General features: G+C 51.7%; 1 protein-coding gene across 1 annotated transcript in view; it reads right to left on the reverse strand.

Annotated features, from left to right (window-relative positions):
- The window catches only part of LOC133357853 (uncharacterized), an 84,483-nt gene that overhangs the window by 44,373 nt on the left and 15,746 nt on the right, over positions 1-24,364 (reverse strand). Inside the window, exons 5-8 of the mRNA XM_061575997.1 lie at positions 23,544-23,637; positions 2,392-2,478; positions 958-1,074; positions 335-433 (exon numbers count right to left, since the gene is read on the reverse strand). Of these exons, the coding sequence (XP_061431981.1) occupies positions 335-433; positions 958-1,074; positions 2,392-2,478; positions 23,544-23,637 (397 nt within the window). The remainder of the gene's footprint in view (positions 1-334; positions 434-957; positions 1,075-2,391; positions 2,479-23,543; positions 23,638-24,364) is intronic.

A 24,364-nucleotide genomic window follows, 5' to 3' on the forward strand; every position in this document is an offset into this window, starting at 1 on the left:
AGCGAGTGGGGCGAGCAAGTGGGGTGAGCGAGCGAGTGGGGCGAGCGAGTGGGGCGAGCGAGCGAGTGGGGCGAGCGAGTGGGGTGAGCGAGCGAGTGGGGTGAGCGTGTGGGGTGAGCCAGTGGGGTGAGCGAGTGAGGTGAGCGAGTGGGGCGAGCGAGTGGGACGAGCGAGTGGGGTGAGCGAGCGAGCGAGCGAACGAGCGAGTGGGGCGAGCGAGCGAGTGGGGCGAGCGGGCGAGTGGGGCGAGCGAGTGGGGTGAGCGAGCGAGTGGGGCGAGCGAGTGGGGCGAGCAAGTGGGGTGAGCGAGCGAGCGGGCGTCGGGCGCGCAAACCTCCTCGGACTGTGGCGCTGGAGCGGAGCGGAGCGCCTCCACGGAGCTGTGCAGGAACCGCGTCGCCTCTTCACATTCGCGCACAAACGGCTCCAGCCTCTGCGAGGAAACACGTCACCCGGCCCACCGCACCCCCCCCAAACACGGGGTTAATGCATCCTTCATTCACGATCGTGGTTTTTGTTGTTGTTGCTCCGCTCGTTCATCCAAATCTCAAGACTCTTATTCAGGAAGATGCAATGTTGCTGCCGCTGCTTCTGCTGAGTGTCATCGCTGTCGAGTATTTTGCAGGTCATGTTTACAAAGACGGTCACCGCTTCAGATGCGCTTCTGCGGCCGTCTGGAACGCTCTGCCTTACGATATTAGGAAGCCGCTGGAGCTACGCACTTTTAAATCATCGTCTAGAATGACAAACACATTTCTCGAGAAATGCTTTTTCAGCACACCGGTGTGTTGGAGAGTAAACCCACTGTAAATGTTGTGGTTTTACTCTCCAAAACCCATTTGCGACCTCTGCCGCACGGGGAGAGAGCTGACAGAGAAGAGAGAGAAGTACGGGGAGAGAGAAGACACATAGACCTGTGCGGTGAGAGAGAGAGAGCGAGAGTTGAGCAGCCCTCACCCTGCGAAAGCGCAGCCAGTCCGAGTGGCTGTACGGGAAGGATCCCGCGAGCTCGCGGGGAAGCTGTCCGCACTCCACGTGCTTGTGCAGCGACCGCAACGAAGTCACCACCTCGTACTGCAAGCATCGCCCGCCACGGACAGGAACAAGACAGCAATCATACGGCCGTTCGCCAACTAGTGGCGGGGGCGTCACACAACCGGCGCGTGTGCCAGGCTAGGTGCACCCTAGCCTGTCTCTGGGGCCTTCTTTATGGCCTCGAACGCCAAATGGCGAACAGCACAAAGACGATGCGGGTATCAGAGCATTTATAGCACGGGATGAGCAGCTATTTCATCAGTTTCAAAGACGATGCTTTATAATTATCAGAGCATCTTTGTTTGCGTGTTCACCACAAGTATGTGTGGTCAATGCAGTACTTGGTTCCTTGCGAAAGGTTTTTCTTTGGTGTTCGAACATATCAAAAAGCACCTGTTTTATTTCCAGAAAGGGTAAACCCTTTTTTTGTTATTGATTTGAGGCTTTCGTGACTGCAGGAATCCATACTCTTTGGTTCTTTCGGTAAAGTCACGTAGGTAGAAAAATAAAATAAAATAAAAGAGAAAAAACGTCGTGATATTATATTTTTTATTTTATTTTTCTACCTACGTGACTTTACCGAAAGAACCAAAGAGTACCCATTCTTCTTTTTCATACTTTGATGCTGGCAAATAAGGTCCCATGATAAGAGCCTTATGGATTCCTCCTGTACAAATAGATATTCTGATTCTGATTCTCTGCGCGGCACGAGTATAATGGGATTATTTTGTTAATCCCATTATACTCGTATGTTGTATGGGTTTTTAGTTTTAGCTATGGGAGGGAACCAGAAAACCCGGAGAAAAAACATTCGGAGAGAACTTCACACAAAGGCAGCCAGGTAGGGAAACAAACCTCTCTGTCTACTGGACATCAATGGAACAAGTATAACCCATAAAAACAAAGTTTTTCACTATAAATCCTTTATATGCGTGGCGGCTAGAGTCCTCTCGTCCTCTGGCTTGAGATGGCTGCCACCTATGGGTCAGATGATTGCCTGCCACCATTAAGCAATTGGTAATTAAATATAATATTTTTGTCCTAAAAAGCGTAAAATTTTGGAGAAAAAAAATTTCACGAACATTCATTGTCACGCACAACGAGTCTGTGTGCAAAATGTCAGCTCGATTGGATCACGGGAAGTGGGTTAAAAAGCGACCGAAAGATTTGCACGGTCGTAAGAGCGCAAGCAAGCGAACTTAATATAAAGGATTTAAAAAGAGCATTATAGCTCATCAGATTCTTCCACTACAAATAAACACTCCGATTCTCTGCCAGGCACGGGGTGTATAGCGGTGCGCTGGCCGCCGGCGACCCTAGCGCTACGGGGTGAGAGCGGGGAGAGAGGTTACTAACGTGCACGTTGAGGGCTTCCTCCACGCGGAATCCGGGCTCCCGTTCCACGAAGACGATCACGGCGTGGAGCGCACCGGGCACGGCCTCCTGGGGGACAGGATCGGGATTGTGGCAGCAACGGCGAGAGTTTTAGTTTGTGTTTTTATTTGAACAGGTCAAGGGTCAAGGCCCCACTGAGCTACGAAGCAGCTCTTTTTCAGAAGCTACCGGCAAAGTAGCTGGTATCATAAAGGGGACATTTATAAGAAATTTTGATGCTCGAAATGCATGATTCTAAAGACTCGCAGAGACTCATAGAGACCCACACTCACAAAGACCCACAGAGACCAACAGCAACCCACAGATACCAATACTAAAACGAAACTATTTATCATAATATAGGTTTTTGGGTGTTAGATCGCGTTATTTATAAATGTGTCGTAACCCTCCACCACCCGACACGGCCAAACAGTAAAAAAAGTGTCATGTTTTTCAAAGGACAAAATGATTCACTTCTTTAGCCCACCGGTGTGCTGAAGAGAGAATCAACAGCATTTTAAAATGTGAGTACGACGTTTCGCTGGTAATTACAATCAGCTTCATCGGGCAAGAATGGAAAAACGTGACACATTTTTTGCTGATTGGCCGTGTCGGGTGGTGGAGGGTTACGACACATTTATAAATAACGCAATCAGGGTCGGGATCGAACCCATGGCCTTCTGCACACCAGGCGAGGTAGTTAACATCTCCTAGCCACCATGATGATGATGATGATGAGAGAGAGACACGCAAACTCCAAATGTACAGCAGCAGGCGTCAGGGTCGGGATCGCACCCACGACCTCCTGCACACCAGGCGAGGTAGTTAACATCTCACCACTGCAGCGTTTTGATTCACCAGGCGAGAACTCGAAGAGAGAAACTCAAGAGACTAGGACAGAGTCTCATTTGCAAGAGTGGCGTGAGGTATCGGTCTGCCAATAAGGGGCGGAGTGGGGGGGGGGCGTTGATTTCAGCAACGCACGTATAACTTGCGGCGCGTTTTTTTCGAATTTCGCCAAATTTGCCCCGCAACTCCGGCACGCGACGGCCTGCTCTTGCGAAACGACGTCACGGGGGTCGTTAACATCCACCGCGAGCAAAGCAGGCGGCGCGTGGCGTTGCCTCTTGCCGTCGTTGATGCGCGGGCCGCCGCAGCATTAACCGGGGCGGGCGCTGGATTTGAACCGTGTACATCTGCGACGAGGGGCTAGGCCACGTGACACGGCCCCCTCCCGAGGAGAGACCCGCGCCGCTTGCAGGCAAAACGCGCTGCTGCTGCTGCTGCGGCTGCTGCTGCTGCTGCGGCCGCCACTCGCCAAGTTACAAAAAAAAACGAACTCCAGGTCAACGTCAAATCGCGAGTACGCGCCGTACTGCCGCTATCGTGCTTATATAGCGCAAGGCCGCCACGAAGGAATGCGCCGCTGTGTTTCGCACGGACGCATTCTGCGGAGTTTTCGCAGGTTGCGGGGGTGGGGGGGTGATGGCTGCCTCTGCTGCTGCTGCTGCTGCTGCTGCGTAAATATATAAAATCCCAGTGGAGTCATTTGCAGTGTAAAAATTTTCGAATAGTTGTTTCCATGATGTACCGTCATCCTAATAATAATTGAGTGCATTGTTATTGGCGCGATCGTTCTGAAAGCGACGATCTCCGCAGGAGTTTCACAGGAGGCGATGTTGTTGCTGCTGCTGCTGCTGCGTGCGATACCGAACAAGCAAAATTCGTGGTGTCTTTAGAAATTTGCGCGCAAATTCGCGGTGAGTCGCGTCGGGGGGTGATCGTTCCCGTCCCACTCACTGTGGCCGCCGGGCTGCTGTCTGCACAAACCCGGCGACGCGAGTTCGATTCCCGCTCACGGCCAACGCCGGTGACGATTATCTGAACCGGTCCTGGGCCCTCCCCTAGGTCGACTCAGCCTCAAGTGAGCACCTGGCGCGGTGTGTAAACATCGCCAGCGGGGAGACAAAGGCGGCCGGGCGCGGTGTTGGCCACCCACCCCCTCGTGTGCCGTGCCGGCCTTCATAGGTGCTGCTCACTAACAGCACTTGCCCCAACAGTCTGTTACAGGCTACACGGTGGATGTTTTATCTTTGTTATCTGCACAGCAGCCAGGCTCTGGAGTTCCCTGCCCTTGGAGGAGAGGGGGAGCTCGCTGGTCGGCTGAAGATCCTACCACCTAAATTTCTTCACCTGAGGACGGCTGCTTGCGTTGTGGCCGAAACGTCGTGAGAATTATTTTATTATGTTTTATTTTATTATTTCCATTCTACGTGACTTTACCGAAAGAACCAAGAAGATGAATCCTACCACCTGTTTAACAAGGCCTCTCCTATCTCTTTCTCTCTCGAGTTCTCTCTCCGTCTCACTTGAGTCTCTCTCTCTCCTCGGTTGCGACTCACTTATCCCGTCCCCCGTCCCCCTTTTACTTGACGCCCGGAGTTCTGAGATCCATTGTTTGAGGGTGTCTTATACATCGAAATGATTCGTATTATTAAGCTTGATCCAATCGGTGCGAAAACTGCAGCACGTGTGTTTTGCAACGCGAGCTGATGGCTGGCAGCTAAGATACAAATGCGCGCACACACGCACAAAGACAAAGACCCCCTGTATAGCCTGAACATCATGTAGGGGCAAGTGCTGTTAGTGAGCACCTATGAAGGCCGGCACAGCACACTAAGGGGTGGGTGGCCAACACCATTTTGAGGCTGAGTCGATCTAGCGGAGGCCCAGAACCTGCTTCAGATAATCATCACCGGTGTTGGCCGTGAGCGGGAATCGAACTCGGGTCTCCGGGTTCATAGCGCAGCGGAACACTACCGCTCCCCACACACACACACACGCGCACACCACGTGTGCGCACACACGCGCACACACGCGCACACAAAGATCCCCCATATAGCCTTAACAGAATGTAGGGGCTGTTTGCAAGCACCTATGGAGGCCAGCACGGCACACGAGGGGGTGGGTGGCCAGCACCACGCCCGACCGCCCTTGTCTCCTAAGTGGCGATGTTTACACACTGCGCCAGGTACTCATTTGAGGCTGAGTCGACCTCGGGGAGGCCCAGGAGGGGTTCAGATAATCGTCGCTGGTTTTGGCCGTGAGCGGGAATCGAACTTAGGTCGCCGGGTTCATAGCGCAGCGCACTAACCGCTGTTCCACCACGCGCACACACACACGTGCACACACATGCACACACACGCGCACACACGCACATACACGCACACACACACGCGCACACAAAGACAAAGATCCCCCGTATAGCCTTAACAGACTGTAGGGGCAAGTGCTGTTAGCGAGCACCTATGAAGGCCGGAACGGCACACGAGGGGGTGGGTGGCCAGCACCACGCCCGACCGCCTTTGTCTCGCCAGTGGCGATGTTTACACACCGCACCAGGTACTCATTTAAGGCTGAGTCGACCTAGGGGAAGCCCAGGACCGGTTCAGATAATCGTCACTGGTTTTGGCCGTGAGCGGAAATCGAAATTGGGTCTCCGGGTTCATAGCGCAGCGCGCTAACCGCTGTTCCACCACGCGCACACACACACGTGCACACACATGCACACACACGCGCACACACGCACATACACGCACACACACACGCGCACACACGCGCACACACACACGTGCACACACATGCACACACACGCGCACACACGCACATACACGCACACACACGCGCGCACACACGCGCACACACACACGCGCATCCGATAAGCAAAAACATTGGGAGGGGGACTGGTCTGAAGCGGTGTGGACGCAGAGACCCGAGAGGGCAGCAGAGTTTATTTTTGGTTTCGGCGAGCCACCGGGAGAGAGATTATCTCTCCATTAACTCGGCAACGAGAGCCGGGCTCACCCCTCCCTCTCCGCATGCCTCACACTCAACAAAGACAAAGATCCCTCCAGTATAGCCTCAACAGACTGCTGGGGCAAGTGCCGTTAACGAGCAGCAGCACCTGTAAAGGCCGGCACGGCACACGAGGGGGGTGGGTGGCCAGCACCACGCCCGGCCATCATCGTCTCCCTAGGTGGCAATGTTTACACACGTCGTACTATGTACTCAATTGAGGCCGAGTCGACCTAGTGGAGGCCCGGGACCAGTTCAGATAATCGTGACAGGTGTTGGTGAGGTCGCAACCGGGTACCCAATACCCGTACCCTACCCGATACCCGGCTACCCGTACCCGGCCGGGTACGGGTAGCCGTTTGCGACCCTGGTGCGGCCGGGTACGGGTACGGGTAGGCCGTGAGTCACTGGTGAGTAACTGTTTGTCACTCATTTCCCAAAGTCTTGTCTCTTCTCACAATTCAAGTTCCTAGAATCAACCCACCCGCGCCTGCAACATGGCTTCATCCCAGAGGTCGCAATCGGGTACCTGATACCCATACCGGCCGGTTACGGGTAGGGTACGGGTACAGCCGGGTACGGGTACGGGTACCCGTTTGCGACCCTGGTGCGGCCGGGTACGGGTACGGGTAAGGAATCAAAACCCGTTTGCGACCTCTGGTTGGTGGCCATGAGCGGCGATGGAACTCGTGTCGCCAGGTTCGTAGCGCAGCGCCCCAAACGCGACACTCCGGCGCTCCCCGCACTAAACAGCAAAAAGAGGCAGCAGCATTGCCGATGGCAGGGCCCGAATAGACGCGGAAATTGCCCCGATAAACGTCATACAATTATTATCTATATATGTATAAAAGGGAAATGTGTGAATATGTGTGTCTGTTAGAAATATTTAGCATACTTCCCGACATGCAACAAACTTAAAAATTGCCATGTGGCTAGCTGTCCATACTGTACACAATGCAAAACGTATAAAAATAGACTTTTGTATTTGGGGGGGGGGCGCATTAATAGAGATATTTTGCACGACAAATGAGCGGTGACGTCACATCTGTGATGTCACCGCATGCGGCAGCGTCACGCAGTGTGCCTGCTGACGTCACACATCCCCCACCCCCCACCCCCCACCCTCCGCGTAGGGCCGTGTGTTAATCCAAGACAAGAATCCAAGTCTCGGGCGAAGCCAGGTAAGTCAAGCTAGTGATTAATACGTGCAACAATGTTTTCGTTCGTTGAATGTGTGTAGTGTGGTCGTTCACGCAAACCGCATCTCACGCTCGCACAGGAACCGCTGACGAAGCTGGCAGGCAGCAGCGTGGCATACAATTGCCCAAGCTCTGCAGTCCCCTATAAATCAAGATGTTTTCGGGCCAATAAATAAACACATTGTCCTGCGGAGGGAGCTGGTAGGAACGTTGGGTTGCTCGGTCAATGGCCTGCAGGGTCAACGGCGGCGTGGTGTATTCCGCAAATATGCCCGATTGTGAGGACGGGCACAAGCCGGCGTGAGTAGGTTAAACGTTGAGTTTTATAAGGGCACCACGGGGTGACCAGCCCCTCCCCACCCAGCCCCACCCCACTCACCCCCCACCCAGCCCCTCCCCACCCTCCCCACCCAGCCTCTCCCCACCCAGCCCCTCCCCACCCAGTCCCTCCCCACCCTCCCCACCCAGCCCCTCCCCACCCTCCCCACCCAGCTCCTCCCCACCCTCCCCACCCAGCTCCTCCCCACCCAGCCCCTCCCCACCCTCCCCACCCAGCTCCTCCCCACCCAGCCCCTCCCCACCCTCCCCACCCAGCCCCTCCCCACCCTCCCAACCCAGCCCCTCCCCACCCTCCCCACCCAGCCCCTCCCCACCCTCCCCACCCAGCCCCTCCCCACCCTCCCCACCCAGCCCCTCCCCACCCTCCCCACCCAGTCCCTCCCCACCCAGCCCCTCCCCACCCTCCCAACCCAGCCCCTCCCCACCCTATCCACCCAACCCCTCCCCACCCAGCCCCTCCCTGCCTGACGGACACAATAATCCCCTGTGGGCTGGTGTAACCTGGAGGTTCCTACCAGTATGAGTGTATGTACACAAAGTCGGAGGGGACCAGTCAAAGCCGGCGGCATATCGACGAGAGGCAAACTGGATGTGGTTTGCCGGGTATGGAAGTAATTTTCCCCGAATCGCTGACCCCAAAACAGACCCGGTCCGAAATTAATTACCGATTGTACTTCGTGGCAGCACAGGAACAACACATTTGAACCACCACCCAACTCCTCTCTCACCAACCAATTATAACAAGTAATAAATGAGCACATTTAGTCATCGCATGAGGCTATCACGAATATTTCGCACCTACGATGAGCGCGGTTGGCTACGCACGGTGTGAAAGAAGTTCAACGTACATACACACACGGCATCAACACTCAAGCATCACCGTCTCATCATCAACATCTCTTCTTGGTTCTTTCGGTAAAGTCACGTAGAAGGGAAGTAATAAAATAATACAAATAAAACATAATAAAACAATTCTCACGACGTTTCAGAATTGTTTTATTATGTTTTATTTTTATTATTTTATTACTTCCCTTCTACGTGACTTTACCGAAAGAACCAAGAAGATGAATCCCTGCAGTCACGAAAGCTTTAAATCGAAACATCAACATCTCACCAACACCACCGCCTCATCGTTTCATCATCGTTATCAACGTCTCCAGCACCACAATATCATAATCATCAACATGTCGAAAACGAAGTGAAAAACGAAGGAAGGTGTTTCACAGAGCGGACAAAAGTCTCCAGTTGTTACACGAAGAGGGTGAGATAATGTTGCAATGCACGTTGTAATTTAATTAACGCTAAATAATAATAATCTACTTTTATTTGTAAGGTGCCATCCACGAAGCAACACCGTCTCATCATCAACATCTCACAAACACCAACCGCCTCATCATTTCGTCATCATCATCAATCACCACCAATGTCTCCAGCACCACCATCTCATAATCATCAACATGTCTCAAACTATAAAAACTAAAACTATAAAATCGAAGGAAGCTGTTGCACGTTTCACCGGCGGAAGGTGGCGACGCTGCTGTGCGCTTTTTAATTTCAACCGAGTGAGCTGCGGTGAAAATCTTTCTCATTTTCCAAATCTGATTCCACGTGACGCCTAGCGGCGCACATTGCCCCCCCCCCCACCCCCACCACCTTTTTTTTTCACGTCGTTTCGCAAAATACATCATCGCTTTATTACTGACAACGCTACCCGATCCACAGGAGAGGGATATTATTTTTTGGGGGTTAAATCGCGTGAATATAAACTGTCGTCGTTAAAGCGGCCACCGCCTGGCACAGCCAATCTAGCGAGGGTTTATCACGTGAGCAAAACGTGCCAAATTCGGTGTGTTGCAGAGTGACCCCCCAAACAAAATCTACAATTGTGGGTTCACTCTCCCAACACACACCTGTGTGCTGAACTAGTAACGAATTGGCGCGTTGTGTTCACGTGACAACCCTTGCTAACCTCATTTGCCAGTAAAAATATGATAATTGGTTTTTTACCCTTCTATCTGGCAACAAAACTGACACCTTTTTACAAGGAGTCATGTTTGCATAGACCACAATACCTGCAGTCATAATGCAAACAAAAGACAAAACTATGATAATGTATGCACTGTCCTTAAAGTTGTTTGGTCCACACCCGAGACAGCTTTCCTTAGAGCCTAGTCTCACATGGGCTGTCTCGGGTGTGGACCAATCAACTTTAAGGACAGTGCACATTATCAGAGTTATGTCTTTTGTTTGTAATATGACTGCAGGTATTGTGGTCTATGCAAACATGACTCCTTGTAAAAAGGTGTCAGTTTTGTTGCCAGATAGAAGGGTAAAAAAACAATTAACCCTTGCTAAATTGGCTTTCTCGATCGGCGGCTGTTCATCTCTGCTCATGGTTTAGTGTCCTCAGGGCTTCCTCCGGCCTCAATGTTGGGCCCTCTGTTGTTCAGCATGTACGTACAACTACCGCCTGGACAAATATTTCGTCGTCGTCGTGAGCTTAGATTTACACTTTGATCCCGGTGACGCAACAGATTTATCTTAAGACTATACTCTTAGGTTTGTTCGGTAAAGTCACGTAGGTAAAAAAGAAAGAAAGAAATTAAAATTAAATTTCGATTTAAAGTTTTCGTGACTGCAGGGTTTCATCTTCTTGGTTCTTTCGGTAAAGTCACGTAGAAGGAAAATAATAAAATAATAAAAATAAAACATAATAAAATAATTCTCACGACGTTTCAGCCACAACGCAAGCAGCCGTCTTCAGGTGACTTTACCGAAAGAACCAAGAAAATTAAAATTAATAAAAGTCAAATAAAAATAACGACGTTTCGGAGGCAACACAAGCTTCCGTCTTCAGGTGGAACCCTCACAGCGCGCTTGCTGCATCAAGTAAAAAAAACCTAAGAATATGAATCCTTGCAGTCACGAAAGCTTCAAATCTAGAATTATCTTAAGACTCTTGACTTTTACCAAAGTAGCAGTTTCCGTACTATCACGTTGCCTTGCCGAGGTCAACTCGTGTCTGCACCTAAACTTTCCTCAATTGTGATAAGGCTACGTTAGTTAATTTAGTGTGTCTCTCTCCCTGCCTCCTAATTTTTTCAAGCTTTCGTACCGTACCACTCATCGTGCTACTCATTGACATGCTAATTTCTCTAACCCCTCTCTCTCCACCCCTGCCCCCCTCTCTCAAGCTTTTTACACCTTGCCACTCACCGTTTCCACTCATGGACATGCTAATTTCTCTAACCCCTCCCTCTCTCCCCGCCCCCGCCCCCCCTTTCTCTATTTAAGGCCTCAACACAGAGGCGTGGTTTCTCTGTGTGCCTATGTTTGTTCTCTCTCTCTGTGTATCTCTGTGATATCTGTCTGCTTATATGTCTGTCTGTGTGTCTATGTTGTGTGTCTCTCTCTGTGTGTGTCTCTGTGTGTCTCTGTGTTGTCTCTCTCTCTGTATCTCTGTGATATGTCTGCTTATATGTCTGTCTATGTTTCTGGTTCTGTGTTTAATCTCTCTCTCAAATTGAGCATTCTCAGGAAGAACGTAATCAACCAGATAGGCTGTTGACTGTTATGTTATCCGACTCTCTGTTGTATTACATTACATTTCTAAGTATACTAGATTTGTGTTCCTATTTAATGTATACCTGATGATGATTGCTTGTGTTGCAATCGAAACGTCGTATGCTAGTATTTAATTTAATTTATTATTTTATCTTTATACGTCACTTTACCGAAAGAACCAAAGAAGAACAAATAATAAGCGATTATACTGTTGGGCCCTCCACACATCAAGCGCGTAAATTGGATGGTTCGAGTACGGCCATAGCCGGGAACTGTAATTCGGTCTTCCTCCGAGGTCAAGAAACTTTGGTGTCATCATAGACGCCGGTTTGACATTTGAATCTCGCGTATGTGACATTAACCAAAATCTAGTTTGTGTTTAATTTACGCATCAACGTAGCTCGACTCAGTCAACCCACGCTGTCCGATGCCGAGAGGCTGGATGCATGCCTTTATTTAATACCGGTTGGATTACTTTTCGATTTAAAGCTTTCGTGACTGCATAGGATTCATCTTCTTGGTTCTTTCGGTAAAGTCACGTAGAAGGGAAATAATAAAAATAAAACATAATGAAATAATTCTCACGCCTTGCTTGCTGGCGTTTCTAGAAGTGTTTTTAAATAGATTACAAAAATATAATAGAAAACTCAGCTGCCCGGGTTCTAAACAGATCTAAATCGTGTAACCACATGACTTCTCATATTCTCCCCTGTAAAGTGCAGAATCGAGATTCTGTTTCTCACGCACATAATAAGGCCTTGAATGGGCTGGTCTTTTAATATCTCGCCACTGATCAGCTCCACAGAACCGCTGTGAAAACAACGTAGATCGGCTGATTCTGGCCCTACTCGTCGTTCCAAAGGCAAGACTCTGGGTGGTGTTCTTGCTGTTTGATGGGAGACGGAGCCGTCTGGGGTCAGGCTCCGTGATTGTGGAATCCCTTTTCCTCGGTCCATTATAGATTCCGAGTCTGTGTCACTTTTTAAATCGCCGTCTTAAAATTCACCCATAAACTCACTTGGAAACTCGCCTATTTGTACTAGCAGGCTTTTCCCTGCGATTTAAGATTTTTAATAAACTATTCTGTTGTCCGATTGTATTACTCTGCAATTATTACATTCGCTTTCATCATAGTGACACATTTCATTGAAATTTCGAGTCGTCATTAACATTATTGTCAGCTTTCTATTTCGCTTAGATTGAATCTATACTCGTTGTTGTAGTCTTATTTTTACGTACAGCTCTTGGAGACTTCAACATGAAAGGCACGTCACAAATGAGGTAATTATACTGGTAGGAACCTCCTGGTTACACCAGCCCACAGGGAATTATTGTGTCCGTCCGTCGTGCATCCAAAAATGGGAGGGGAGGGTGGGGAGGGTGGGGAGGATGGGGAGGGGCTAGGTGGGGAAGGGAGGGTGGGGATGGGCTGGGTGGGGAGGGTGGGGCTGGGTGGATAGGAGAGGGTGGGGAGGGTAGGGTAGGGAGGGGCTGGGTGGGGAGGGTGGGGCTGGGTGGGGGGTGAGAGGGGTGGGGCTGGGTGGGGAGGGGCTGGTCACCCCATGGTGCCCTTATAAAACTCAACGTTTAACCTACTCACGCCGGCTTGTGCCCGCCCTCACAGTCGGCCATATTTGCGGAATACACCGTTGACCCTGGCCATTGACCGAGCAACCCAACGTTCCTACCAGCTCCCTCCGCAGGACAATGTGTTTGTTCAAACTTGCTGCTACCACACCGCGGTAATAACCGTGCCGGGCCCACCGGATCCGAACCGCGAACTTCTGCAACGGATGGCGAACGCGCGACCGCCGGGCTCACCGTGTCACCCCCCCCCCCCCGCCAGCTGTCCCCATCACCACCGTGACAGCAAAACAGACAAAATGTTTGGACGAGCTCCCACCACGGTCAGAACCGGCCGCATCGGCAAACCCGTCCCTGGCCTCGTTTGTCAGCGGACCTTCAAGCGTCGCGTTGTCACTGCCACCATTAAGAGGTGCGGCGTTTACATTCCTGGAGAGGCGCAGAGTCACTAAAATTAGACGAATGGAAATATTCCCAAGGCATGCCACCGGTCAAATAACACCGCCGCCACCGCTTCCTGTTTACTAATGCCCCGGTTATTTATTGTATCAGAGCCGCCTGTAGACATCACACACATACACAAAGATACAGATCCCCCGTGCAGCCTTAACAGACTGTTCGGGCAAGTGCTGTTAGCGAGCACCTATGAAGTCAAGAACGGCACACGAGCGGGCGGGTGGCCAGCACCACGCCCGGCCGCCTTTGTCTTCCCGGTGGCAATATTCACACACCGCGCCAGGTACTCATTTGAGGCCGAGTCGACCTAGGAGAGGCCCAGGACCGGTTCAAATATTCGTCGCTGGTGTTGGCCGTGAGCGGGAATCGAACCTGGGTCGCTGGGTACATAGTGCTGCGCGCTGACCAGAGGTTGCAACCGGGTACCCGATATCCGTACCCTACCCGATACCCGGCTACCCGTACCCGGCCGGGTACAGGTACCCGTCTGTGACCCTGGTGCGGCCGGGTACGGGTAGGCCGTGAGTCACTGGTGAATAACCGTTTGTCACTCATTTCGGGTAGGGTACGGGTACGGGTAGGGAACGGGTACCCGTACCCGGCCGGGTACCCATTTGCGGCCCTGGTGCGGCCGGGTACGGGTACGGGTAAGGAATCAAAACCCGTTTGCGACCTCTGGCGCTGACCGCTACACTACCGCTCACACACGCGCACACACACACACGCTGCCTCCCCACCCACAAGGCCCAGCACTCTCCCCTCCGCCACGCACTGTACCGCGAACACTTAATGCCGGCCGCTCCGATAATAAATGAACCGCTGACGCGCGCTACGAGCCCTGGCTTACTGCAAAGGTAAAACAAACCAAAACAAGTGTGGCCCTGCCACATCTTTCTCGTGCCACCGAGATGGCCCCCTCCCCTCTGCATTCGAGACGGAGAGAGATACAAAAAAAAAATTCACTGCCGAGGGTCAATTGGCCCCACACTCCCACGTCGGCCAGACGTGGGGGGGGGAGGTTGGGGAGTGGTGGCACACACACCCTCTGAACTCGTCACCCACCCACCCCCCCAGGGAGACCTGCCGATCGAGGCGGAAAGGATTTGAGAGCGCTTCACAACTGCCGGGAGATTGCCGTGGTCTGCGACTGTTTTTCTGTTGGGTTTTTTTTTTTGCTGCCGTCCCCCCAAAACCTTGATACACTGGACTTATATTCGTTGTGCATTTATGACGTATTCATATTTAACGACTCGCTTAACCTTTGTCACTATTTTGCTTTCGGCATCGTTTGCCGTTCAAACTTGCCGAGACGCCCCAGACTGGACATCTGTGGTGGTGAAAAAAAAAATTTCATAAGCCCATCGGATTCTTCCCGCGGACAAAATAAAAGATTCCGATTCTGAAATTGAACTGGGGACCGCTGTACCGCTGACCCTCACCTCCACTCGGGGCAGCGTCGACACGGACAACGGTGGTCACCGCGGCGAACCCAGTCCGCGGTCGACACACGAAAAATACAGAAAATGTTAACGTCTCCCAACAACTGCATCGTGCCAACGCAAACTTGCTCAAAATGAGAGCCGTTCGCATTCGCATCGGCTGAACTGTGGGAGGAATGGCAAGCGCGGCGGAGGGGTTGTATAACCAGACAGACGGCACTGGCCAGCAGATTCCACAACTTTCCCCATTGGCTCCCTGGGGCAATCGGTGCATTTAGACACGTTCAACCGACAGTTCATTCCTGGCTCCCAGAATACGCATTGCAGCTGTCAGAGCGGCGATTAAACAATTAAGAGGCACCACCTGAAGCTCGGGAAGGCGGACACAAACAGGTTGCCGCCCGTGGCATGCCTCAGCGTTGTGTGCGCAGCCAAAAGAGCGACGTTCACGGGGTATAGAGGAGCCAAACCGTGGCGATAGCGATGACAGAGTGGCGAGGAGGCGACTGACCAGAAGGTCGCAAACGGGTTTTGATTCCTTACCCGCACCCGTACCCGGCCGCACCAGGGTCGCAAACGGGTACCCGTACCCGGCCGTACCCGGCCGTACCCGTACCCTACACCCGTACCCAGCCGGGTACGGGTATCGGGTCCCCGATTGTGACCTCTGGGATGAAGCCATGTTGCAGGCGCGGGTGGGTTGATTCTAAGAACTTGAATTGTGAGAAGAGACAAGACGTTGGGAAGTGAGTGACAAACGGTGACTCACCAGTGACTCACGGCCTACCCGTACCCGTACCCGGCCGCACCAGGGTCGCAAACGGGTACCCGTACCCGGCCGGGTACGGGTAGCCGGGTATCGGGTAGGGTACGGGTATCGGGTACCCGGTTGCAACCTCTGCGACTGACTGCTGCCATGAGCGAGTGAGTGACAAGCCCCGCGAAAACATTTTTACTAGGCGGCCAATTTTCATGTCGCCAATGGCTACAAAGTTAGATGTTGCTGATGCACAGGGTCGGCAACCACGTCGTTCTTCTCAGCTCACGATGACGAACGGAGTTCACGAGAAATCACAGACACCTCCACCCCGTCTTGAAAGACCCGACAATGCAGAACATCCCTGGGTTCCATCTCCCGCGAGGCTCATGCATCCTCTGCATAGTGGAAAATCTCAACATGCCATGCACTGCAATGAGGGCACTGAATGTAAAAAAAAAATTTTACTAAACTATTTTTCTTTTAGTAACAGCTTTTTACCCTTTCAACTGGTACAAAAACTGACACCTTTATACAAGGCATCATGTTTGCAATAACCACAACACAAGCAGTCAAAATGCCAACAAAAAGAAACAACTCTGATGATGATAATGATATGCACTGTCCTTGAAGTTGATTGGTCCACACCCGAGACAGCTTTTTTTAGAGCCTAGTCTCCATTGGTGTTGGACCAGATGACGCCAAAAGCCTTTTGGCGTACGCCAATCAACTTCAAGGACAGTGCATATCATTATCATTATCAGAGTTGTTTATTTTTGTTTGCATTTTGACTGCTTGTGTTGTGGTTATTGCAAACATGATGCCTTGTATAAAGGTCAGTTTTTGTACCAGTTGAAAGGGTAAAAACCTATTACTATATTTTGCCACTGGTAAAGGAGGTCTCATAGTGTATTTTTATTTATCAGCTGAAGACCACTGAGCTACATCGCTCTTTTTCAGAAGCTACCTTGGGCAACAAACGAAAACTCAATGAAGTGGCTTATCATGTGGAAAGTATAGCAGCCAAATACTCTAAACGCGTGATGTTGATTCTAAATGTGGAGGGAAAAACTGGAAGACCTGGAGAAAAATCCACTCCACCACGGGGAGAACACGCAAACTCCGAATATACAGCAAGTGTCAGGGTTGGGGTCAATCCCACGACATCCTGTATACCAGGCGAGGTAGTTAACATCTCCTAGCCACCGTGATGATGAGAGAGAGAGAGAGACACGCAAACTCCAAATATACAGCAGCAGGCGTCAGGGTCGGGATCGAACCCACGACCTCCTGTACACCAGGCGAGGTAGTTAACATCTCCTAGCCACCGTGATTATGATGAGAGAGAGAGAGAGAGACACGCACACTCCAAATACACAGCAGCAGGCGTCAGGGTCGGGATCGAACCCACAACCTCCTGTACACCAGGCGAGGTAGTTAACATCTCATAGCCACCGTGACGCTCCTATAAGATATAAATAAAGTATATAAGTTCAAATAGCATCATTAATTCCCAAGTTAACATCTTGCCACAGCGGCACAGGTATATAAGGGGCCCTTAAATACATTAACTTATAATTCTAAGCTTTCCTGGGTAAATAAATTACTGCTACCGATTACTTATTTACCCACTGAGTCCTAAGACTCTATGCTTGCGTGGGGCTTTTTTTTTAGCTATGGTAGAGACCCGGAGCACCCGGAGAAACCCATGCGGAACAGGGGGAAGAACATCCAAACTCCACACGGCAAGAGCGTCCGATTCCGGAATCGTCGGCCGACGATTTGAACCATTTCGATTTAAAGCTTTTGTGACTGCAGGGATTCATCTTCTTGGTTTTGTCGGTAAAGTCATGTAGAAGGGAAATAATAAAATAGTAAAAATAAAACATAATAAAATAATTATATTTAAAGCTTTCGTGACTGCAGGGATTCATCTTCTTGGTTCTTTCGGTAAAGTCACGTAGAAGGGAAATAATAAAATAATAAAAATAAAACATAATAAAATTATTATAACATTATGTTTTATTATTATAATAAGATTATGTTTTATTTTTATTATTTTATTATTTCCCTTCTACGTGACTTTACCGAAAGAACCAAGAAGATTTCAACCATTCTCGGCCCAACGGCGCCGAGGCAAAAACGTGCGTTCCACGTTTCCTGGGCGCAAGTGTTGCCGCTACTAGCCGCCAAACCCGGCCGCCCAAAAAATCGGAGCCAATGACTAACCCCCCCCCCGCCCCCCCCCCCCAGTTTTGTGGCGAGACTGAAAAAAAAACGCCATTGGCGTGCGTCGGTACCAGGTGTGCGAGTACTGCCAGGAACAAAGAGCGTTATTGAGAAAAACACAAACAAAACGTCGAAGAATTTACGGCGAATTTCTCATTTTTTACACAATAATAATAATAACCGCCGGCTGGAATGTTCGCCTGACGCTTATGCCGACGCGATACAGCGCGACGGGCAATCTGACCCCCCCCCAACCACCCTCCGGAGTCGAATCCGGTAAGGTAACCCAACTCCGCCGTCCCTGGGACGAGCGAAACGGCGAGGCGCACTCCTTCGACAAAGGATGCCGACGGACCGCCAGGGACGTCCTTTGGCCGCCGCCGGCCGATCGACCGAATCAACTCCCCCTCGAGGCCGCGTCCGAAGCGAGCCGAGACGAGAGCGAACCCCGCGGGGTTTCTAGCTGCCGGGAGAGAGAAAATAAAATCAATGCCTGGCTTCGCCTGCTGCTGCTGCTGCTGCTACCCGCCCCCCCTCACCACCGCCACCGCCCCCCCTCAGGCCCCTTTCAAACAAATCTGCAGCAGCCACCATGTGGAAGTCATTATGCCATTAACTCCAAAAGTCTGCTATTTGCGGTTGAGCCCCGTGCACGCATCTCCATGGTTACCGCATTAGGTTCTGGCCGGTCAATGGAAATGAGCTTTAAAGTTGGATTAACCACGAACTGATCAGGCTGCTGCTGCTGCTGCTGCTGCCGCTGCGAGCCACAGGCCCTGCCCCCCCGCTTTTGTTTTAACCGTCCTGTTAGCACGAGAAGTACGCGGCGGGTGGGGGGCACGGGCATTTGGCTCACCGCGCGCCAAGGCCAAAGGCCCCGGGCGGACCCCCAGATTCGATTCCGTGCGGCGGCCTGACATCAGCAGGCGAGCGATTATCCGAGCCGGTCCTGGGTACCGGGGGGTCGGGGCAGGGTGCTACAAACAAGCAAATCAGCTCGCTTCGTCCGAATCCGCAGTGACCGCCACTGTATGGTCAAACGACCCCCGCCCAATCCACCACGACCAACATGGTGTTGCCTTCATCCAGCTGTGGATTGAGACAGCACCGCAGCCGATCAGATTAAGTGAAACGCAGCTCGCCGGCGTGCGAGGGCATCACGCGAGGGGCGGGCAGGACGAGACAGGAATAACCGCCCTGCACGTCAATTAGCGTTAATGTGACGCAGAGCTCTTAAATAGCATCAACCCAAAACACCGACTCGTCACTGGACCCCACCTGTTCCGCCTGTATGGGATAGCGGTGTGTGTGTGTGTCCCTCGCACGTGTGTGGGGGGGTTGTTTTTTCCAGTGCTCCAGTTTCATCCCACACGTTTAAACAACTCCTTCGTCTCGATTTAAAGCTTTCGTGACTGCAGGGATTCGTATTCTTGGTTCTTTCGGTAAAGTCACGTAGAAGGGAAATAATAAAATAATAAAAAATATCAAACAATTCAATTCTCGATTTAAAGCTTTCGTGACTGCAGGGATTCGTCTTCTTGGTTCTTTCGGTAAAGTCACGTAGAAGGAAACTAATAAAGTAATAAATAAAAATATAAATAAAACATAATAAAATAATTCTCACGACGTTTCGGCCACAACGCAAGCAGCCGTCTTCAGGTGGACTCTGTCTACTTGACAGACATGTTCTCCACCTGAAGACGGCTGCTTGCGTTGTGGCCGAAACGTCGTGAGAATTATTTTATTATGTTTTATTTTTATTATTTTTTATTTTCCTTCTACGTGACTTTACCGAAAGAACCAAGAAGATGGACTCCTTCGTCGCCCGATAGTGCCTCGATATATAGAGGACGGCAGAGCTCCGGAAATTGTGGGTGGCACCGGGTCATCAGAGCGTTGCTGCTGCTGCCGCCTCCCCGCTATGACTCCAAGTCGTCCTCTCTCTCTACGAGAGCGAGGAGCGCACACTTGCGGCGGCGGCGGCGGTGGCACAAGTGGGGAAATGATTGTTACCACAACGAAGGCTCGCAGCAACTGCGCAAGCATCGGCAGCCGGATGTGCATCTGCGGCGAAGTGCGTGTGTGGGGAGCGGTGGTGCAGCGGTTAGCGCGGCGCGCTACGAAACTGGCGACCAGAGTTCGATTCCCGCTCACGGTCAACACCGGTGATGATTTTATCTGAACTGGTTCTGGGCCTCCCCTAGGTCGCCTCAGCCTCAAATGATTACGTGGTGCGGTGTGTAGTAAACATCGCCGCTAGGGAGACAAAGGCGGCCGGGCGTGGTGCTGGCCACCCACCCCCTCGTGTGCCGTGCCGGCCTTCATAGGTGCTCGCAAATAGCACTTGCCCCAGCAGTCTGTTAAGGCTACGCGGGATTAGCAGACGGCGAAAGACGGCAAACGGGGAAAAAATAATTTCGAAGGAGGAAAAAAACGACCTGCAAACGCTTGACGGGCTACCATGATGAGGTCCCCATAGTGTAGATGTTTGCCCCGAGCTCTCATACTCTGATGGTGCATTGTCTTTGAGTTGTGCGCCTTTTGGCGTCTTCTGGTCCAACCCATGTGAGACTAGGCTCGAAGGAAAGCTGTCTCGGGTGTGGACCAATCAACTTCAAGGACAGTGCACATTATCAGAGTTATGTCTTTTGTTTGTATTTATGACTGCAGGTATTGCGGTCTATGCAAACATGACTCCTTGTAAAAAGGTGTCAGTTTTGTTGCCAGATAGAAGGGTAAAGAACCAATTATCATGATGGCGAAACACAAGCTCAGACCACGCGCACATGCACGCACTCGCACGCACACATACATGTGCGTGCAACGTGTCTCGCAGCGCCACGCCGAGTACAGTATCCGTTAGGCCGACGTCCAGTTTGGCACCCTTGGGGATCTGCGTTTCGCCTCCCAACTCTCACGCTCTCCTCCTCCCCAACTTCTCTGCCCTAAGATAATTGGTTCTTTACCCTTCTATCTGGCAACAAAACTGACACCTTTTTGCAAGGAGTCATGTTTGCATAGACCGCAATACCTGCAGTCATAATACAAACAAAAGAACATAACTCTGATAATGTGCACTGTCCTTGAAGTTGATTGGTCCACACCCGAGACAGCTTTCCTTCAAGGACAGTGCACATTATCAGAGTTATGTTCTTTTGTTTGTATTATGACTGCAGGTATTGCGGTCTATGCAAACATGACTCCTTGCAAAAAGGTGTCAGTTTTGTTGCCAGATAGAAGGGTAAAGAACCAATTATCATATTTTTACTGGCAAATGAGGTCCCCATAGTGTAGTTCTCTGCCCTAGTTTAGCCTCGATTCTCCGCCCGCTCAATATCGTCATCGTCGTCGTCACCGTCAGCTCCTCCGCACCCTCCACCACCTTCCCCTCCCCTACCTTTGTGCAAATCCCAGAACCTAGCAACCGAAACCCAAAATAATCTGTTGTCAAACAGCAAATCGCTGCCGCCGCGACAGAAACACCGCTGCCGACGGACTCTCTTGCCACCGACACCTCCTCTCACGCACGCGCTTCCTGTTCAACGGGTGCACAGGTCAGGTTTGGGGGCTCCAAGTGACCAAGCCGATTTAGAATATTCTAAGGTTTTTTCCGGTAAAGTCACGTAGGTAAAACATTAAAATTAATAAAAGTAAAATAAAATAAAAATCACGACGTTTCGGAGGCAACACAAGCTTCCGTCTTCAGCTGGAACCGTCACAGCCACGACAGCTGTATCAAGAAATGAGAGATTACAAGAGCTACCACTCCGTATATATAATGGTTGGAGAGGGGGAAGGGCCAAGTACGGCACACTTTTTATTAATATGGTAAGGTGAGGCGATTTAGAATACTCACAGAGACCGCGATGAACCCCATTTGTGGGGGATGACCAAGGGCATGAGTCTGCTGCCACGCATCGCACGTTACTCATTTTGTGATGTACACACTCCGCGGCTAACGATCAACCCCACCGCCCTCCACCCAACCAACTGCAAAACTACGGAATGACTCGGGTATCAATTCTACGCTCGCGCATGATGGCAGCCCTGTTTGTGTTCGGGAGCTAAATGCCAATGTCGAGGCCTGCTGCTGCTGCCGCTGCTGCTGCTGCTACCGCTTGTGCTGCTGCTACCGCTGGTGCTGCTGCTACTGCTGGTGCTGCTGCTGCTGCCGCTGGTGCTGCTGCTACTGCTGGTGCTGCTGCTGCTGCCGCTGCTGCTGCTGCCGCTGCTGCTGCTGCCGCTACTGCTGCTGCCGCTACTGCTGCTGCTACTGCTGCCGCTGCTGCTGCTGCTACTGCTGCCGCTGCTGCTGCTGCTACTGCTGGTGCTGCTGCTGCTGCCGCTGCTGCTGCTGCCGCTACTGCTGCTGCTACTGCTGGTGCTGATGCTGCCGCTGCTGCTGCTGATGCTGGTGCCGCCGCCGCTGCTGCTGCCGCCGCTGCTGCTACTGCTACCGCTGGTCCTGCTGCTGCTGCCGCTGCTGCTGCCGCTGTTGCTGCTACTACTGCTGCTGATGCTGGCCACGGCGGAGAAGGACTTCACGTTGTTTTGTCTGTTGCTGCTCCTCCATCGAAGGAGCACAGACTGCAGTTGTTTACTATATGGCCCATTATTCTTATTAATTATGATGATACTATAAACTACTATAACCCTTTTTTAGAAGCGCCACGGCCATCGAAAGAATGATAGCTCAACGAAGTGTACGCAAGCGTGTTGGACTTCTTTCGCAACGTACGCAGCCAACCGTGCTAATCGGAGTTGGGAAGCGGCTTATCACGCGGGAATTTATGATGTCGATTCTAAACGTGGAGAGATAAACCAGAGGACGTGGAGAAAAAATCCAAGCGACCAGGAAAACAAGCAAAATGCGAAGATACAACAGGCGTCGTCAGACTCAGGATCGAACCCACGACCTCCTGTACACCAGGTGAGGAAGTTAACATCTCCTAGCCACCGTGATGATGAGAGAGAGAGAGACACGCAAACTCCAAATATACAGCAGCAGGCGTCAGGGTCAGGATCGAACCCACGACCTCCTGTACACCAGGCGAGGTAGTTAACATCTCCTAGCCACCGTGATGATGATGAGAGAGAGAGAGACACGCAAACTCCAAATATACAGCAGCAGGCATCAGGGTCGGAATCGAACCCACGACCTCCTGTACACCAGGCGAGGGAGTTAACATCTCCTAGCCACCGTGATGATGATGAGAGAGAGACGCAAACTCCAAATACACAGCAGCAGGCGTCAGGGTCGAGATTGAACCCACGACTTCCTGTACACCAGGCGAGGGAGTTAACATCTCCTAGCCACCGTGATGATGATGAGAGAGAGAGAGACACGCAAACTCCAAACACACAGCAGGCGTCAGGGTCGGGATCGAACCCACGACCTCCTGTACACCAGGCGAGGCAGTTAACATCTCCTAGCCACCGTGATGATGAGAGAGACACGTAAACTCCAAATATACAGCAGCAGGCATCAGGCTCGGGATCGAACCCACGACTTCCTGTACACCAGGCGAGGTAGTTAACATCTCCTATCCACCGTGATGATGATGAGAGAGACACGCAAAATCCAAATACACAGCAGGCGTCAGGGTCGAGATCGAACCCACGACCTCCTGCACACCAGGCGAGGTAGTTAACATCTCCGAGCCACCGCGCCGCACACGTGAAGCGAGCGATTGGGAGGAGCGCGCGCTGCACCTGAAGGCCGACAAGGGCCCTGAAGAGGGCGGGGGAGGGCTGGGCCCAGCGAGCGTCCACCAGCACCGTGAGGCCCCTCCGTTGCACCCTCCTCCTGCACCCGGGGTGGGGGGGGGGGCGGCAGGGGGGGGGGGGTGAGCCATGCTCAGAGGTCGCCATCGGGTACCCGATACCCATACCCTACCTGATACTCGGCTACCCGTACCCGGCCGCGTACGGGTAGCCGGGTACCCGTTTGCGACCCTGGTGCGGCCGGGTACGGGTAGCCGCACGTCACTCACCCCAACCAATGAGTGAGAAGGCCGTGAGTCACTGGTGAGTCACCATTTGTCACTCATTTCCCAACGTCTTGTCTCTTCTCACAATTCAAGTTCCTAGAATCAACCCACCCGCGCCTGCAACATGACTTCATCCCAGAGGTTGCAATCGGGTACCCGTACCCGTACCCTACCCGATACCCGGCCGGGTACGGGTAGGGTACGGGTACCCGTTTGCGACCCTGGTGCAGCCGGGTACGGGTACGGGTAAGGAATCAAAACCCGTTTGCGACCTCTGGCCTTGCTTCACACGCAGCAGAGTTTGCCATCTGGACATGGTTCATGTCATGTGGTGGATTATTATTATCACGATGAAACTAAATTACTAAACTACACTTAATTTTTATTTTTACCAGGTAAGGGCCACTGAGCTATGTCGCTCTTTTTCAGAAGCGACCGGGCCAAAAATGATAGCTCAACAAAGTGGAAATGTACAGCGGCCAAATACACTGAACGCACGGTGATCCTGGATGTGAAGGGAAAAACCGGAGGACCCAGAGAAAG

This window comes from Lethenteron reissneri, chromosome 60 (assembly GCF_015708825.2).
Source record: "Lethenteron reissneri isolate LAM-NWPU_2019-01 chromosome 60, ASM1570882v1, whole genome shotgun sequence".
NCBI classification, from domain to species: Eukaryota; Metazoa; Chordata; class Hyperoartia; order Petromyzontiformes; family Petromyzontidae; genus Lethenteron; species Lethenteron reissneri.